An 18,664-nucleotide genomic window follows, 5' to 3' on the forward strand; every position below is an offset into this window, starting at 1 on the left:
GTAAACACAACACCACCAAAGAAAACTAATAAAGTTCCAGTCAGTTACCCTAAAGAAAGGGAGATCTATGAACTGTCAGACAAAGAATTCAGAATAACCTTCTTGAAGAAGTTTAGTGAACTATAAGAACATAGATAAAGACAACTAAATGAAATTAGGAAAACAATGAATGAATAAAATGAGTTCAATAAAGAAACAGAAACCATCCAAAAAAACCAATGAGAAATCTGAACTGAAAAATACAATGACTGCACTGAAGAATTCAATAGAGAACTTCAAAGTTAGACTCAACCATGCAGAAGAATCCATGATCTAGAAGACAGAACATTTGAAATTATCTAGTCAGTGGAGCAAAAAGAAAAAAGGATGAAAAGACTGAAGAAAACCTATATGACTTATGGGACATAATCAAAAGAAACAACATCTACATTATGGTAATCCCAAAAGGAGAAGAGAAAAAGAGAGGGGCAGAAAGTACATTTAAAGCAATATTGGCTAAAACTTCCCAAACCTGGAGAGAGAAATGGACATCCAGATCCATGAGGCCCAAAGGACCCCTCAAATAGGTTGAAGCTGAAAAGGGCCACAGTGAGACAGACTCTATTTTGTCAAAAGTCAAAGACAAAGAATTCTGAAAGCAGAAAGAGAAGAGAGAGAAATTACACACAAGGAAACCCCTATAAGACTACTGGCAGATTTCTCAACAGAAATATTTCTGGCCAGGAGGGAATGAAATGATATATTCAAAATATTGAAAGAAAAAAGTGTCAACTAAGAATTCTCTACCCGGCAAAGCTGTCCTACAGAAATGAAGGAGAGATAAAGACTTCCTCAGACAAACAAAAGCTAAGGGAGTTCATCACCACAAGATCTGCCTTACAAAAAATGCTAAAAGGAGTTCTTTGAGTGGGAAAAAAAGGATAGTAATTAACATTGTAAAAACATACAAAGATGGCATAAAACTTACTGGTAATGGTAAATACACTGTCAAAGTTAGATTCTGTAATATGGTAACTGTGGTGTGTAATTCACTTATAACTCTAGTTTAAAGTTAAAAACCAAATGAGTAAACATAACTATGATAATTGGTTATTACTTATACAATATGAAAGATATGTAAACTGTAACATCAGTAACTAAAATGTGAGGAGGGAGGAATGGCTAGTAGTTGTGAGCACTTAATTCAGAGGCCTAGGTTCTAACGGAATCTAGCACTGAAGGAGATACTGGGAGTTGCCTTTTTTTTGCTGAGGAAGACCCTGAGCTAACATCTGTTGCCAATCTTCCTCTTTCTGCTTGAGGAAACTTCACCCTGAGCTGACATCTGTGCCAGTCTTCCTCTATCTTGTATGTGGGTCACTGTGTGTCATAGTTGCCAGCGAGTGGTGTAGGTCTGTGCCCAGGAACTGAACCCGGGCTGCTGAAGCACAGCATGCTGAACTCAACCTCTAGGCCTGGGCATTGCCTTTTAAAGAGTCATTCCTGTGCTGGCAGGGCCCTAATCTGGTTCAGGTGTTCATGAGACTCAGGTGGATTCTGATTGGTTTAAGTCCATTACAACACTGCTGTCCAGCTCCCCCGGCAATAACTGGTTTGGAGGTGGGCATGTGATTCAGTTCTGGTGCAAACGGAGTTAGCTGGGGGACACTTGGGTCTATACGCATCTGATTATTTCATTGTTTTCCTGTCCCACCCACCAGAATGGCAGCTCCTTGAGGGCAAGACCTTCAGGTGTTTTATTTATTACTATATCCCAAAAGCCTATCATAGTGACCAACACTTACTAAGTATTTATTAAACAAATTAATGAATGAAGAATGCTAGGAAGATCTTATTCCATTTAACAGCTAAAAAAACAGAGGCTGAGAGAGTTTAAAAAGACTAGCAAGTAGCTGTGGGTAAAGGGTAAACACAATTCTTTCTAAATGAGAAACTGACTGGGTTCAATTAACTTTCTAGCGTTGTTCTCCCCTTGATAAAGATGGATGTCAGCTGTGTACCAGGCACAGTACTTGTGGTAACAATGCCCTCTGATTGGTGGAATCATCCAGGCTTGGACAACTTTTCATGAACTGAAGTACATGGTGGGAAGTGATAAGTTTGGACTCTCCCGAGTGTGGTGACCCTTGTACTGGGCATGTCCTTGCGGGAACCACCGCGCATGTGTTATTATAAGAGACACTGATTCTTGTGGAGCGTGGGGCCTCTAAGCCTGTGTGGTTCCTCCACCTGCCAGGTGTTTGAGTCTTACTCCCTTGCACCTGTGCTATCTCCTGGACAGCTGTGTGGACTGCTGTGCGAATTACCTGCACTAATGAGAAATGCCTGCTGCCTCGCTGTCATGCTGTTTCCTGGCCTGGATCCAGAGTACCAAGTGTGCCTATAGTCACTGTGTGACTCTAAATGTTTCCTTGAAGCTGCTGGTGAACCTTAGAGTGGCAAATGGAGAATTTAAACCCAGACTTTATCATTAACCTCATGATCATTCCACTATTCATTCATAAAATAACAGCAGGTAGCTGTAGAATTAATTGAGATAAATAACAATAGAAATTTTGATATTTTTTATAAGTGGCCACAATAATCCCTGGGCTCATACTAGAGAACACTCTTGAATGATTTCTAAAATTTTTATAGAATATCGTACAGATTAAAAAAACAAAATGAAATAAAATCCCACTGATGAAAAAGAGTCTAGGACTGGTAAGCTGCATATACCAACTGCAGAACATAAAACCAGCCTCAGGCCTCTCAGTCGTCTCTAGGGAGTCTGAGGAGAGATTCAAGTCCTTTCTCTAATGTCAGGGAACAAGGAAACAAATGAACAGAATACTGCTGGTGTCAACTAGGAGTGGAAAAATAAGAAGACAAAGTCTGTGACGAGTGCTAAAACATGAAAGATTAACTTTCTCATTAGAGTATTAAAAAAACAAAAGATTTGAGGAATACATGCCTGAGTCAGCATCAACTGGATGAAGACACACGAGAGGCTTGATAAGGTTTTCATTGCCACATTAGAATTGCCACAGATAGAATTTTAAAGAGATGTGGTTTGAAAACATTTTAGGTTACAAAGGCATGAGCAAAATGCAGAGGACAGAAAAATCCTCTGCGGTTTCCATCATTAACACGCTGGGTGGGAGACCGTTCACTTCCCAATGAGCTGAACTATGTTGAAAAATTCGAAATTGTCACTCAGTCTGTGTATGGCTCTATAAAATTACTTTAAAAACAAATAAGCCGTCACGAAACAATACAGAGTTTACCACTGTTGTAAAATGTCCAGCGTGCTTTCATTCGTGGCCATGACAGAGTAAAAGAGACTGGGATTGACCCTCCCATCTTATACAACCAGGAGTCAGACAGTCTAAGAAACAACTTTGCCGCCACTGGCTAACAGCACTGCGGTTCACGAGAAGGGAACCAAACAAGAGGAGCTCCACGAAAGCCTGGTTTGTTGCTGGGAGGCAGTTTCGAAGCCGAGGGAAACAGCAGCCCGAACAATTCCTGGAGCTCGAAGAGGGCTGGGAATGGTTCATGTTCCCACCAGCCCGAAAGGAAATGCTTATAACACACAGGACAACTGGCAGGGCCCTTGGAAGGGTATCAGTAGTGGGAATAAATTAGCCCTGTTAAAACAGCCATTAAAAATAGACTCCAGGGGCTGGCCCGGTGGTGCAGTGGTTAAGTTCGCACATTCTACTCCGGCGGCCAGGGGTTTGCCGGTTCGGATCCTGGGTGTGGACCTATGCATGGGTTGTCAAGCCATGCTGTGGCAGGCATCCCAGGTATAAAGTAGAGGCAGATGGGCATGGATGTTAGCTCAGAGCCAGTCTTCCTCAGCAAAAAGAGGAGGACTGGCAGCGGATGTTAGCTCAGGGCTAATCTTCCTCCAAAAAAAAAAAAAGACTCCATAATAAAAGACAGATTGTCATCACTTTTATTCAAGGGATGGAGGGCTTTACTTAGTTTTCCAATAAATAGGCTTAAAAATCACGTGTTGCAGCTTTTCTATATTCAAAATATTTTAGCTATTCTTAAACTAAGAACACTGTAACTTGACTAAAACTGACTTTGTCCTTTATCTTGCAAAAATTAACATACACTATATTGCTTTTCCTAAAGATTTTACTTCAGGTCCGTGAGGTTCTGTAGACTTACTGCCTATGTACACCGTAAACACTGAAATGAACGCACGAGGCTCAACTACAGTCTTTCAACCACTACAACAACATCTTTTTAATTTGACAGTCGCATAATTTTGTAAGTGTTTTTACATTTATCTTTTCATAACGCAATTAGTTATGTTTTGCTTGTGTGATTTAATAAATGATGAATAATAAAAAATGGTGTACATGCTTCAAAGAATGGAATACACAGCCTCTCTGGTATTTCCACACTTTCTAGAATCAAAAGGATTTAGAGTAATAAAAATGGTGAGTTTCCAGAAAGATCTGTTTCTTAGAACGATATTGTTCTTGGTGATCAGCATCACTGTCATGGTTGTTTACCTATTTCTTAACCAAATTAAAAAGTCTTAGTACTTAATGCAGAAATGGCCTTAACCATCCAATTTTACCTTCTAAAAAATCAAACAAAAGAACCAACCCCCCATTTTTCCCCTGCCCAGAAAATCTCAACAACAAATAAAAACATATCAATTACTTAATATTTGAGCCTCATCTGAGGAAAACAGAGTTTCCATAAACAAGTTATTAATATTTTCTTGGTGTGATAAATTCAAGTTATGTCTATTTGTACATTTAAGTTAAAAAGTTTACACAGAAATATGAACATGATTGAAATGGCTAAGAAAAGCTTATGTTAACCAACGTTTTGGCTATTTCTTACCTCTTTCTGTAGGATTTCTTCTCGAACTTGAGAAACTACAAGAGACTCTTGTTTACCCTGCAGCTCATTAACTTGATTTTGGAAATGTTTTATAAGTACCTAGGAAAATGTTAGAAGTATGGAGTTAATAAAGCTTTTCCTTGAACATATTTGAAAAAGAAAGCCAACTAATGACTTTCGTTTGTACTAAAAAATAAAAAGGATCCTGATATTTTAAAATTACCAAATTCTAACACAGAAGTAAATTGCCACAGGAATTAAATTCACTGAATAAATTAAAATCATTGATAAGCTCGTTATTTTCTTTCAACATTTAACATAAAATACCACACATATTACAAACTAATGACTATAACCACTTGGACTCTTTATCTCTAGTATTTTACTTCTGGAGGCCCCAAAAATATCTTTGTATTAAAATTAAAAGTACCTTTCAATCTATAAAGTAACAAAAGTAAAATATCTTTTAATCTACGAAGTCTAAGCATTTTGAAGAAAGTGGTCAATATTATCTTTATACTTAGTGATTAAGCAGAATAGTTTTTATTAAAGAGCCATTAACTAAATAGCCCAAGAATATCTGTGAAATAAATGTGAGTCATATTTTTAGACAAAGAAACTGAAATACATGAACAAATACTACCACCAAGAAACTGTGAAAACTTAGAAAAAATTGACATCTCTTATCTTTAATGCTTTACTTTTACTGTTTTAACAATCAGACTATGCTGGCTTCCATTTATTTCACAATTTTACCATATTCCATTTAGAACTCTAGGAAAATAACACATTTATGGCACTGTGGCATAATGACACCACTCTTCCCACCTCTTTCAGACTGCTCCATACTATAATATCACTTGATATAATATTTACATTGTCCACTGACATCCCCCTTCTCTGGGGGAAGAAAGCCAGAGAGGTTATCTGCAAGGCTATATGAATGGTTACTTTTAAAAAGTACTTTAAATCTTTTTCATTAAAGTATTGAAACAGTTAAAGTTCTTTGTTTCCGTTTTTTTTTTTTTTACCAGCTTGATCTTGATTCTTTTTTTTTTCTTTGTGAGGAAGACTGGCCCTGAGCTAACATCTACTGCCACTCTTCCTCTCTTTGCCTGAAGAAGATTGTTGCTGAGCCAAAATCTGTGCCAATCTTCCTCTACTTTATGTGGGACGCTGCCACAATGTGGCTTGATGAGCGGTGCTAGGTTCATGCCCAGGATTCAAACCTGTGAACCACACAGGCTGCCAAAGCAGAGGACATGAACCTAACCACTACACCACTGGGCTGGCCCCTAGTTCTTTGTTCCTATGCTATCTGAAATTAAATTACAGACCTCATTACACTTGACACTTAAATACTCCATTACTTCAACATGGATCTCCTTATAATAGGGGCATCTCTCACAAAATCACTGTATTTTACACCTAAGAAAATTTACAAAAATTTCATAATATCTAATATCCAGTCCATAGTAAAACTTTCCCCAATTGAGAGATTTGTTTTAATTAAGATGTTATTAAAGAATTATAGGTGGGAAGGGGCCAGCCCGGTGGCGCAGTGGTTAAGTTCGCACGTTCTGCTTATCGGCAGCCTGGGGTTCACCGGTTCAGATCCCAGGTGCGGACATGGCACCGCTTGGCACGCCATGCTGTGGTAGGCGTCCCACATATAAAGTAGAAGAAGATGGGCACAGATGTTAGCTCAGGGCCAGGCTTCCTCAGCAAAAAGAGGAGGACTGGCAGTGGTTACTCAGGGCTAATCTTCCTCAAAAAAAAAAAAAAAAAAGAATTACAGGTGGGAAAAGTGATGACATAATTATTTCTTGAAGTTTTTCACCCTCAGCTTGCATTTTTTTTTTTTTGCTGAGGAAGACTCACCCCGAGCTAACATCTGTGTTACATGTGGGTCACTGCTACAGCATGGCTGACGAGTGGTGTAGGTCTGTACCCAGTATCCAAATCTGTGAATCCAGGCTGCCGATGCAGAAGGTGCAAACTTAACCACTAGGCCACTAGGCTGTCCCCTCAGCTTGCTTTTAAAAATTAAAACCCATAGAAAAGATGAAGAGCACAATGAACATTCGTATATTCTTTGACTTGATTTACTGACTACTAACATTTTGCCATATTAGCTTTTTCTTTATTTTGGATACACAATTTGGAAAGTAAGTTGCAGATAAAAGTTCTATTTTAATGCTGTTTTTTCAACCTGTGGACACCACAGAAGATGGGCCACCACAGCTGGTATCCATAGATATTCCAAGCACACACACACTTATCCAGGAAGGAAGACACATTTGGGGAAAGGCGGATGAGCTGTCAGCACACTGGGTCATAATTCTTAGAAGACTGTGCTTTGTACTGGCTAGAGCTGTGTCTCTCTCTGTTCATTACTTTATCCCCAGTGCCTGACTGTCTATAGACCCTAAATCACTACTTGTTTAATGAATGAAAAGAGGGCAAGAAGAATGACTAGGATAATTACTTGTCAGTTGGGACTTGGGGTGGAGAGGGATGGTTCAACATTCAAGTTCAAGCACAAGGTCCCAGTCATGTTAGACACACCCCTCAAGCACGCATTACAACCTACTTAGAGGAAGGTCTATATGAGAAACATAGGGACAAAACTGTAAAAACACCTAATTTGAGCTATAATTTTCAAACGCAATAGTTAAACATGTGCTGATGGTATCCTCTCCTATTAAAAAAATCAAGCCAACGATAATTCCCCATTTCTAACACCAACCTCAGAAAGCAAGGTTAAAATATCTCCAAATTAATGTTCTGTTAACAGTCCTGAAAAAAAAAATCACATTAAACTCAAAGAAAGTTTGTTAAAGTCATCTACCTCTTGAGTTGCTATTTTACGATTTAGTTCCGCTACTTTGGAAGAGGAATTTTCTACTGCATTTTGGCAAAGGAGCTTCTCTATTTCCCTCTGATGAGCTGCTTTGAGAGATGTGATGTGTGCTGCGGTGTCTTCCTTGACCCTACAGGGAAAATGACAGAAAACCACACGTAAACGTGGCTCTTCAACCTCTAATTCAGAGTTAGCACAAAAAAAGTGTAAGCAGACTGGAACTTAAGTGAAAGGAGAGGGGGCACCAATATCCAGTGTACTGTGCGAGGCGCTCTATATGTCATCGCCTTGAGTTCTTACGACCACGCCACCAACTCACTATTACGTACGGAATTTTATAAGGCAAACTTGCATTTAGGAAAGAGTGATGTATCCAGGGTCCCAGGTCAACAAGCTGCAGGGCTGGGGTTAGAGCCCAGTACAGTTGAACCCCAAAGTCTGGGCCTTCCACTCGACTCCTCGCCTGGGGCTGCACTTTCTGAGGGAATCAAAGGTTCCACACGTTCTGATGGATTCAAAGCCAAGGGCCTGTCATTTTACCCTTTAAGATAATCTCAGATGTCCTGCCCAGGTTCTGATTTGGGAAATCACAGCTGTTTCCTTTATAATCTTAATGTTTTGTGTCTAGGCGACATTCACCAGGTCTTGGGCCATGCACAGGACTCCAGGCCTCACTGCATGTTGTGAGCATAAAATGATCTTTACATAATTCTTAGGACACAGGGTAATCTGAACCTAATTAATTTGGACCCTCAAGTGTGAGAGACTATTCATTTGTCGCTGTGACAAAATTTATGCATTCAGAGGCAGTTTAGTAAATGGTAAAGTTATGACTAGAGACTTGATACATTTCTTACAGATAAATATTTCCTCTTACTGTAAAAATTATTAAAAAAGACAGGATTTTACTCAAAGTAGATATTTAATAAATCACTGTTGATACTTATTAACGTGGCAATTCTCAAACTACAAACAAACACATCAGTTGCTTCTTTGACTACATGAATATTTCTTCATGGAAACAGCATGATTAGGGCCTGGGAAAAGCAGAAAATCGAAAGCACCCATGATATAAGTGAAGTATTGTGAAAACAGCCTAAATCTGGGACGAGACAAGGTTACCCCTCACTTCTCAGACCCAGAGCTGTCTGAGAAACAGAGTAAGGATACTAAAAAATAATAAACATATATAGGAAAATTTATAGGAAAAATTTAAATTTTACATTATTTCTAGGAAAGAATGTGATTCTCTCCCAATAACTTCACTGCTCCTATCACATTCAGAACTAAAGAAACACGGTTTCAGCTTGGAAGCAACACGGTTACCATGACGACTCAATCAGACGCGGCTGCCAATCAGTCACCAAGCGTTTGCGAGGTGCTTCCTATGCTCATTCTGCACCTACACCAGGGTGTAAAAGGATGGAAGTGCACCTCACATCCATCCTCAAGGAGCTCTAAGGCGGCGTATGATCAGTGCTTTCTTGGTGCGTGAGTTCCACAGGAAGTGGAGGCGGGAGCAGGCCACTTCCTGGGAAGCTCTAGGGAATATTTTGTGGAAGAGGTAGGACTCGAAATATGAATGAGCAAAAGACAGTGAAGAAATTCAAGTGAGGCCCACTGACTCGTATTAGAACGGGGAGAGGACCTGAGGCCAGGTAGAGAAATTTGTCTTGATACTTGAGGAAGTTGGGAGTCAGTGGAGGGCAGAGTGACTCAGACACAGGATGAATTAAAGAATACTAATGTTTTTAAGCACGATGATTGGGGGAGGCAGAAACTACAATCGGGACATCAGGTTGGGAACAACGTCTAGGAAAGCAGGTAGGCTGCACTACACTAAGGAAGGAAGCAAACTAAGAAATACCTATAAGGAAGCAACCCAGAGACTGTGAACGCAAGGAGTAAAGGAGGTAAAGCTGGGCCAGGCAACTGAAAATACATGATCATAGACAGAGATGAGGAAGTTGGGAAGAGGAGCTAGTTAATGGGTAAAAAAGAGATAAAATTTGAGATACTACTGATTCCAAGAGAAACAATCCAACAAATAGTTGTAGATTTGACACCTGAGCTCAGACTTAACATCTAAGAACAAGGCTTAAAAAGTAAATCTAGAAGTTACGGTTCATAGAAGCCATAAGAATGGATGAGTTTAGCAATGGAGAAAGGACAGAGAATAGACAGAGAGCTAAAAACAACTTTGGCAGAAATTCAGATTTTCAGGGAGGGCAAATGAAGAGGGGTCAGTGAAAAGGAACAGAAAAGGAGTTCGGTCAGAGGGGCCAAGTCACGGAGGGTAAGGGAGGAAGCACTTCGGGAAAGGCAGCGCAGTCATGATGCCAGGGAAAGTGAGGGTAGGGAAAACTCCACTGGTCTGGGAAAGGTCATTACTGAAAGGCCAGGTTCAAGAGTGGGGAGGAGGATGAGGCATATTTGAGAGGAACTGAGGGGGAAGGAGAAGAGGAGGCTTCTTGTGGAAAACTGGTACTGACAGAGAGAGGACTAGAACGAGGGTTGATCAGGTGACAAAGATATGAGCCCGTCAGGAGGCTCAGACGAAAGAGACAGTAGACAGCACTCAGAGATTCTGAGAAAGAAATGACGAGTATAACAGTTCTTCAAAGCATGAATGGGTGTGATCACATGATTAGTTTGAAGATTTATTCAGAAAAAGAGGATGTCAGCCCAAGGAGATGGTTTGGGTTGACGTGGAGATTCAGGTTCATCGGGATCTGGGCTTCCAACAGGTAGAGGATCCCACTCTGAAACACATCTATGCTTCACAACGTAATGCGATTTCTTAGAATGTGGTTATGAATTCAGTTCAGGGTCTAACCAATTATCCAGAGGAAATCTACTTTGTAAGTTTGAAATTTTTATCTTTTTATGTCCCCATATATTTACAAATTCATGTTTTACCTTTTCACAGAATTTTCAAATTGGTTCATGGCTACTTCAGATTTCATCTTCAGCTCATTCCTCTCCACAGTTAATCTCTCCAGTTCATTTTTCAATCTGTAGTTTTCTTCTAAAACCTCTGAAATACGGGAATCAGTAAAAGTATGTGGTTGGTAAAGCTTGCCACCCTGGGTTCCAGAGAAAGAGGCAGCATTTCTTTTACCTGGGTGCAAAACATCTTTCTTCACCCTTTTTGCAGTCATTTCCTCTCTCCCCTTAGAGTTCTGGTTAGACAGCATCATTTTTCTCTCCTTCTGCAGCCTCTCCACAGTCTTCGACAGGTCTTGTACTTCTCTCCCCTTGGCAGCCAGCTCCTCATTGAGTCTCACCAGTTTAGCTTTCGCATGAGCCTGTTCCACCTGGAATTCTAGAGACTGGAAATCTTGACCATCTTTGTCATTTTTGAGTTCTAACTCAGCATTCCGATGTTTGAGAACATCTATTTCAGCTTCAAGGTTTCTTACAGTGAGTTGATGGGCTTCCTTAAGGTCGCTGAGTTCCTTCTCTAGCACTTTAACCCTGCAGGAGCTGTCATGCTGGCTCTGGGGTGCTTCCTTTAATTTGCAGGCAAGAAGCTGCTCCTGCTCCTCCAGTCTCTGTTCATACTGAATCTGAGAAAAAGAATCCATGTAATGCCAAACCACTGCTAACCATTTCATTACTGAAATAACGTAGCCCTGCACGCTACCAGGTCCTACCTAGTTCTTCATTCAGGTACTCATTACGTACTCTGATGCCTCCACTCTGTGTTCCTTGAGTCAGTCATATGTATTGAAGTCCTAATCTTTGAAGAGCATAACATTACATATTCTCAACATATGTTGTATAATTCATAATGAATATACTGCTCCATAAATGTTCAATTACACGTTTTTGTACACCCTAAAACTTAATTTTAAACCTCACAATCAAAGCAGTTATTGTGTACCCTTCTCTATGCAAATTAACAAACTATATACTCTTGGAGGATAAAGAGGGAAAGCAACTGGGGGTACTGAAGTCTTTAAGAAATAGCGCATTTTCAACTTTCTAACACCAATTTAGAAAACTCAGAGAAAGTAAGTCTGCTTGGGGTTTATATACTGGACCTTTAGTATGTAAACGAAATAACCTGAATGGCTTACTCTGGAGGGCGGGACCGATGATAGTGTTTGTTCATTCAGTCAATGAATATTCATTGAGTTACAACTGTATGCTGGTTTCCAGAGAAAAAGAAACTCAGTTCTCGCCTTTAAACAGTTCCCAGCCTGGTGAAGAGAGCGACACGGCAACAGTTTCAACGTGCTAGGTAACTGCGGTGATGGGCCTATGAACGTGGTGTAGAGGGGGCAAGGCACCCAATTGTGTCTGGAGGTCCAGCGGAAGATGCACAGAGGGAGCACGTTTAAGTTCCATTTAACTTCAGCCTTGAGGAATGAGTGGGAAACTGTGGATAAGTGAAAGCAGGGACATTCTAGAAGTAGGAAGAGCACATGCGAAGGCAGGTGAAAGCTTGGTGTGTACTGGCAATCAGAAATGAGGGGAGGAAGTGAGCAGGGACAGGAGTGGGATGGGGTTGAGATTGCAAAAAGGAAAACCCACGGGTAGATATAGATATATAAAAATGGAGCAGGGGGTTGGAACTCATGCCACTATTTGGTCAGTGAAATATTAATAATAACTGTAATTGTTATAATCATTTAATGAGTGTTTGCTACACTTCAGGAATGGTACTAGGGCTCCACACAATTCTGCCACTCAATCCTTCTGATATCCTTTGAAGTGGGGATTAAGTAATTAAAATACTTATTGAGCATCTACTCTGTGCCAGGCACCCTGCTGAATCATGGACTACAACATTGAGTGAGAGCAGAACAGTGCCAGCCAACATGAAGTCCAGAAGCTGGATGGGGAGAGAGATCACTAATGATCCAATCAAAATGGCTGTAAATATGGTGGGTGCAAGGAAGGAGAGGCACATGGGGCTCCAGTGCTTATAGAGGGACTCTGCCTACACGGAGTCCAGGGAAGGCTTCACTGGGGAAGCCGTGCTTGGGCCGAGAGCTGAAGGGCAGGAGCACCATAACTGTGAAGGAGGAGGGCAGAGCACACCAACAGCAGCAACAGAGTACAGAAATTTTTGTGACTGTAGGACACACGGCAATTCAGAGAAAAAGGTCAGTATGACTGCACAGAGGAAGCATGGTGTGAGAAGACACTGGAGAGAAACGAGGGGCCTGGCCATCCATGGATTTACAGGCTGTATATTTATCCTAAGAGGAACAGGAAGTTATTGAGGAGTATAAGCAAAGGCGTGTAAGTGTGTGTATAAGACACAGAAGTATGAAAATACATTTTTGACTTTAGTGTCAGGACCTGATTAGAGGATGGGGTGAAGTGAACATGTGTAGACTAGTCAGGAGGTTACGACAGTAATCCAAGCTATTCTAAATTTCTTATGAATGATGGTAGTAGAGCCACATGGTGATGAAAAGGAACAGAGGAATTGAAAGAAACTTAGGAGTAAAAACGGCATAACTGGCAGTCAGTCAGTTATCACCACCTCTCTCTGACACATGAGGACACTGAGCTCAGAGAGGTTAAGTAACTGGAGCAAAGTCATGAAGCTATAATGGTGAAAATGGGCCCAGTCTCAAGCTTGGGCTGACTCCAAAGCCTGTGTGTTTTCCATTATGCTCCAGTCTCCCATACGCAGGCGGCGAGTCTGCTAAAAGTAGAGTGGGTCAGGGGTGGGGGCAAGATGAACCTGATGGAAGGTCTGGAGTTGACGCTTAGGGGAATGGAAGAAAGAACTGATCAGCCATGTGCGACAGGCTTGTCAAGCAGCACTGAAGGAATTCATGAGACTGGACATCCGCACACCTATGGTGGCCCTACTCTCACACTGTGCAATTTCCTTCAGAAGCACAAAGCTGAGTGAGTGGAGGAGTGGAGAAGGACATGGGTAACTGGGGAAGGGGGCGAGCAAGTTAAGGGTGGCTGAAAACTGGGTGGTTAAAGGAGGACTACACCTTGGAATTTAGGATAGTAAGAGAAGAAAGTGAACTAGGTAGGGGGCTGAGAGATTCAAAAAAAGTGGGTGGAGTAAAGAAACCCAAACTCCGCGATATGACCTTAACTAGCAGGACAATGTATTTCTAGGTTTTCAAACTTTTACTATTTCTGGAATCTAATATTCTATCATTTGTTGCTTCTCTCAGGACAGTACTCTGTGAGGAGTGAGCTCTGCTTCCTAGAAGCAGTGGCATAGGGTCTGAGGCCTCCTGCTGTTGCTCACCAGCGGCAGAACCTTGGGCAATACAGCTAAATTGTGAATATGTCAGTTCCCTCATCCGTAAAAGAGGGTAAAAACATCTACTTCTCACAGGTGACTGGAAGGATTATGCAGGATGAAGTACAATGTCTGTGAAAGCATGGAGCATGAATTACTGCAGGAACCATGTGCTCAATAAGTTTTTAAATCATGTCCTGTTTCATACTTCATCATAGTGACACTTGTACTTTCTGATTCATTCCTGATGAAGGATCAGAAAACTTGGAAAATAAGACATTTTCAGCAAATGCTGCCCTGGCCCCTGCTCTACCCCAAAAAACATATTCTTCTGTCTCATTCCCTCTCCCTTGTCTAGGTAAATTTCAGAAAAATATTTTCAACCCTGGTAATTTTTTAAAAATTTCATATTGAACATCTATCGGAGATGTTTTATACTGCCTTTCATGACTTAATTTCCACAGATTCTAGTATCACTGAGAAGGACTTATGTAAAGATTATCCTGTGCTTGATTATTCCATGTCTGAAGTAAGACACTGCTGAAGGAGGACAAAAAAATAGGACTGATCGAGGTTTCCTTTGCATCTGTTGACACTGGTGGGAAAGGATGTTTAGAGCTATTTGTTAAAATGAGATCTAAGCAGCCCCCAGCCCCAGGGTCCATCTCTGAGCCCCGTCTCCACGGCTACCCGGCACTTACCTTCATTTTCTGAAACTGCTGTTCCATGGTACGAAGGCTTTTCTTTGCTTCTTCATCTTTGCCCTCCAGATCAGCTTCTAGCTTTTTTATCCTTTTTTCCATAAATTCCACTGTATTTCTATCCACTGTATCAGTAGCTGCTGATGCAGCCAATATTAAAGCAGGTAAAGAATTGGGATGTCTTCTCTTTAGAATTCCCTCCATTTCCTTAACCTATTAAAATATTTTTGTATATATGTAAGGTCAGAAATAGATTAAAATTAAGCAGCTTAATGTATCAACTTAGATTATGTTACATAAGTTATGTGTAGATTTCAAAGAGATGTTTATATCACATCTGAAGACTGAATCAAATGCACAGAAGCACAAATTGATTTCAAATTTTATATCCCTAGATTATCTGATTAAAAAATCCTATATACGAGCCTGGCCCCAAGGCTAAGTGGTTAAAGTTCCGTGCACTCTGCTTTGACAGCCCAGGTTTGCAGGTCTGGATCCTGGGCATGGACCTACTCCACTCACTAGCCATGCTGTGGAGGTGACCCACATACAGAATAGAGGAAAACCGGCACAGATGTTAGCTTAGGGTTGATCCTCCCCAAAGGGAAAAAAGAAAAAAAAGAGGAGGAGTGGCAATGGAAGTTAGCTCAGGGCGAATTTTCCTCAGCAAAAAAAACCCCCAAAAACAAAAAGAAAACCCTATATATAATGTCTAATTCAGTACTGGTTAATTTACAGAAATCCTCTTACATTCATTTGAAATGGATCTTGGCAATAGCCAATCTTTTTGAGGACAAAGCTCTTTCCCTTCCCTTTTTTCCACAGACCCCCTCAGATGATAGTACTAATATTATCTACTGACTGACAAATTACTTATATGCACATGAATGTGTGAACTTTTCACAATAAACATACAGCTTCCTAAGCACTGGCCCCTGCCTGCAACAATCTCCACCCTACCCCAGCCCCCTCCAAGTGAAGTGAAGTGGAATCTACTGTAAAATGACTTCTTTCAATGAGGAAGCAAGGAGGATTAGATGGCATTTAGTCTATAAAAAAGTAACATATTATGTGTTCTTTCTGTAATAAAGAATGGCACCAGAGTCCACAGAAATGAGAGATTCATGTTCTATATACATATGTGTATATACCTGCTTTTGTTAAAGGTATTATGGTTAAGATACCTTCGAAAAACATACATTAAAACACTAAATTCTTTGCTGAACAGTTTACTAGCCTCTGAGCATGCTCAGAGTCCTGTTTTTACAGACTGAACACTGCTCACACGAGGAATTTAAGGGTCACATGGTTTGCAAAGTTTAACAGCAAGTATTTCCACTCATGAAGACTGCTTGTGCATTGACAGAAGCACCATAAACTGGGAAACGTCCAGATACAAATATTAATCATTTCTTTCATCTCCAAAATTTTCAAAGCTTTGCTTCCTTTGGTATTAAAAATCTAATTATTTGAATTAGATGTAAGCATATAAAGGTATATACTTACACATATATACCACATCTATTAAAACAGAAGATCTAGATTTTTTAAAATGAATTTGTTTTAACATCTACAATTAATGCATTCATTTAAAATTTTAAGAAATTTTGATACCCTGTTATGTTACATTTTTGGAGGAAAATTAGATTTTATTTATTCTTCTTTAATTTTGTTTTTTAATATTATTCTTTGGTCTCTGATACCAGTGTGGCTGTCATACAAAGTAAATTTTTAAAAAAATTCTCACTGGAAATTAAACTGTGGAATATTCCACTAAATAAAAGCATGAACAATCGCACATAATCTGAAATTTTCATTACAACATACATCTAATTAGCCCCATTTTTACTTACGTGCTATTTAGAAAAGGAGATGTTTTACTGTATAACTCCTCTATTTCAGAATATGGCTCCAAAATGATTCTTAATATATTATTATATACCTTGATTATAAACTACATATTAAGGTTTGAAATCATTAGGACGGAAATATTCATGGGAACAAAATTAATACAATCTGAAATGTACATGCAGCAAACTATACAAACTACTACTAATGGGTAATATTTTACAAAGACAATCTTAGATGATAAACCAATAAATTTTTAATTAAAGTGTTAATCAAAGAGGGAAGTTACTTTTATAAAACGTTCTATTTCTGCTCAATACTCATCACCTATTTCAAGTCAACTTTGCTTTTGAAGCATGCTTTGTTTCTCACTCATAGATTCAGCTCTACGTTGCTTCTCTAGGTCACGTAGCGGAGAAGCAGTTCCTTTGCTCTCTCTCACCATTCTGGCTGGCTTCTATGTTGGCTAATCTAAATCTTAAGCGCTGAAGAAAAGCCAAGCAATCCTGGACTACAGTTATTTCAGGGTATTTCTAGCTCTCTGAATAACCTCTGTCCTGTTCCTTTCCTGGCCTCTGAACCAAACTACCAAATCATACCTTTTAATATAGCAACAGGTCCTGTAAAAGTAGCAAAGTTAATTTTTTGCTTAGTTTTCCTTCTACCCATAAAACTTAGATAATATTCAGCCCAGTGATGACCTCACAGCTTTGGGTTTGTGATAGAATAATAGCTCTATGTTCAAGCGTCATGACTTGACTACAGAATCATGCTCCCTTATGAACAGGGCTGGAAATTCTTAATTTATCTAGTTATGAATACAAATTCTAAATTACAGAAAGTCTTAAATACAGAAGGAAAAAGTTAATTAACATTCCACCCCACAAAACAACTACTTAAATGAAAATCTTTATCCTAATAAGCATCACTACATGATTTTTGAGAGGTCTCCCAGCCACACTGACCATGAAATGAACATTTCTAAGCCTAAACCAGAGAGCAAGAGCTCAAAATTATGGCCAGCTCTTTAGGAGGCTGAATGTTTCGTTTCCAGGGTATTTTGTGATACTTCCCAAGCACTACGAATATGCTGCCAACTCAGGGATCTCGATCTGTACTCCTCTCTCACGTATCTTTCCGTGGGAGAAGGAATCCTAACTCCACACTCAGAGTTTCAACATTCTGCTTCCTTCCTCCAAGATGTCTAATAGAGCTGGGATGCAGAATAACCTTTCACCAGTCTACCATCTAATGAAGCACATTAGTCTAAAAATTCTTTATGCATAAAGCTGTAGATTATATACAATGATGCTGTTTACTACTTTTATTAAGGTTACTTTAAATACTGTGTATCAAGTATTTTTAAAGTAGGGGCAGTTCCATAATAAGATAAATGAACAAAAAAAAGAATTTCCAGGTTGACTACATTTTGTAGGAACTCCTGAAACAAGAGAAAACAAAACTGTACTATATATAAAATACCTTAAGGAAAATTTACCCTGAACACATACTTGTCGCTCTAGATCCTGAATTTTTTTGGCATCAGCTGCTCTATCTTTTAAACGTATCTTCTGCTGAATAGATGGACTTCCAGATTCAGCTTTCAGTTTCTCAACCTATCAATAAGAGAAGAACATGTTAAAAAGCATATTTAAAGCATACCAGAGAAACCCCAGGAGGGAAGCACAGTGGTGGTGCATTCATTCATTTATGAATTCCCAGATATGGCACTGTGCTGGCCACATGATGGCGAACAAGACCAGCCATGTCCCGGCTCTCCTGGTGCTTAAGCTCTAGCAGAAGACAGCTGATAAGCTAATAAAGCAAATCAATAAGTAAATAACTTCAGAGAGTGACAGGTGCTATGAAGAAAATAAAACAGAGTGAAGGAATGGGAAGAAAGAGTCAGAGGGAGTGGGACTGGTAGCTACGTTAGGAAAGAAGGTCAGGAGACATCTCTCTGAGGAGTAGAAACTTGAGCTGAGACTTAACGAGTGAGACATGGGAAGCCAAGGCCAAAGCAATCTAGGCTAAGGCAACAGATGGAATAAGCTCAGCACGTCAAGAATCAGAGGACGCCTGGTGTGCCTGGCGGAGAGGGACTCCTGGGGGTGTGGCACAGAGAGGCTGGCAGGGTTCAGACCACATGGGGACCTGACAGGTGACAAGGAG

The 18,664-nt window shown here is 40.0% G+C and overlaps 1 protein-coding gene across 15 annotated transcripts in view; it reads right to left on the reverse strand.

The window, feature by feature from the left end:
- Positions 1–18,664, reverse strand: part of CEP162 (centrosomal protein 162) — an 85,297-nt gene that overhangs the window by 8,639 nt on the left and 57,994 nt on the right. For 10 of the 15 annotated variants that reach the window (XR_011522559.1, XR_011522561.1, XM_008513910.2 and 7 more), the window contains 5 exons: positions 18,004–18,108; positions 14,645–14,857; positions 10,634–11,283; positions 7,703–7,844; positions 4,852–4,950 (listed from right to left, as the gene is read on the reverse strand). Coding sequence is in view for 11 of the 15 variants with exons in the window: in XM_008513910.2 (XP_008512132.2) it covers positions 4,852–4,950; positions 7,703–7,844; positions 10,634–11,283; positions 14,645–14,857; positions 18,004–18,108 (1,209 nt within the window). In the remaining 4 variants the exon portion in view is untranslated. The remainder of the gene's footprint in view (positions 1–4,851; positions 4,951–7,702; positions 7,845–10,633; positions 11,284–14,644; positions 14,858–18,003; positions 18,109–18,664) is intronic. The other 5 variants (XR_011522560.1, XR_011522562.1, XM_070559153.1 and 2 more) reach the window with 1 other exon arrangement.

This window comes from Equus przewalskii, chromosome 9 (assembly GCF_037783145.1).
Source record: "Equus przewalskii isolate Varuska chromosome 9, EquPr2, whole genome shotgun sequence".
NCBI classification, from domain to species: domain Eukaryota; kingdom Metazoa; phylum Chordata; class Mammalia; order Perissodactyla; family Equidae; genus Equus; species Equus przewalskii.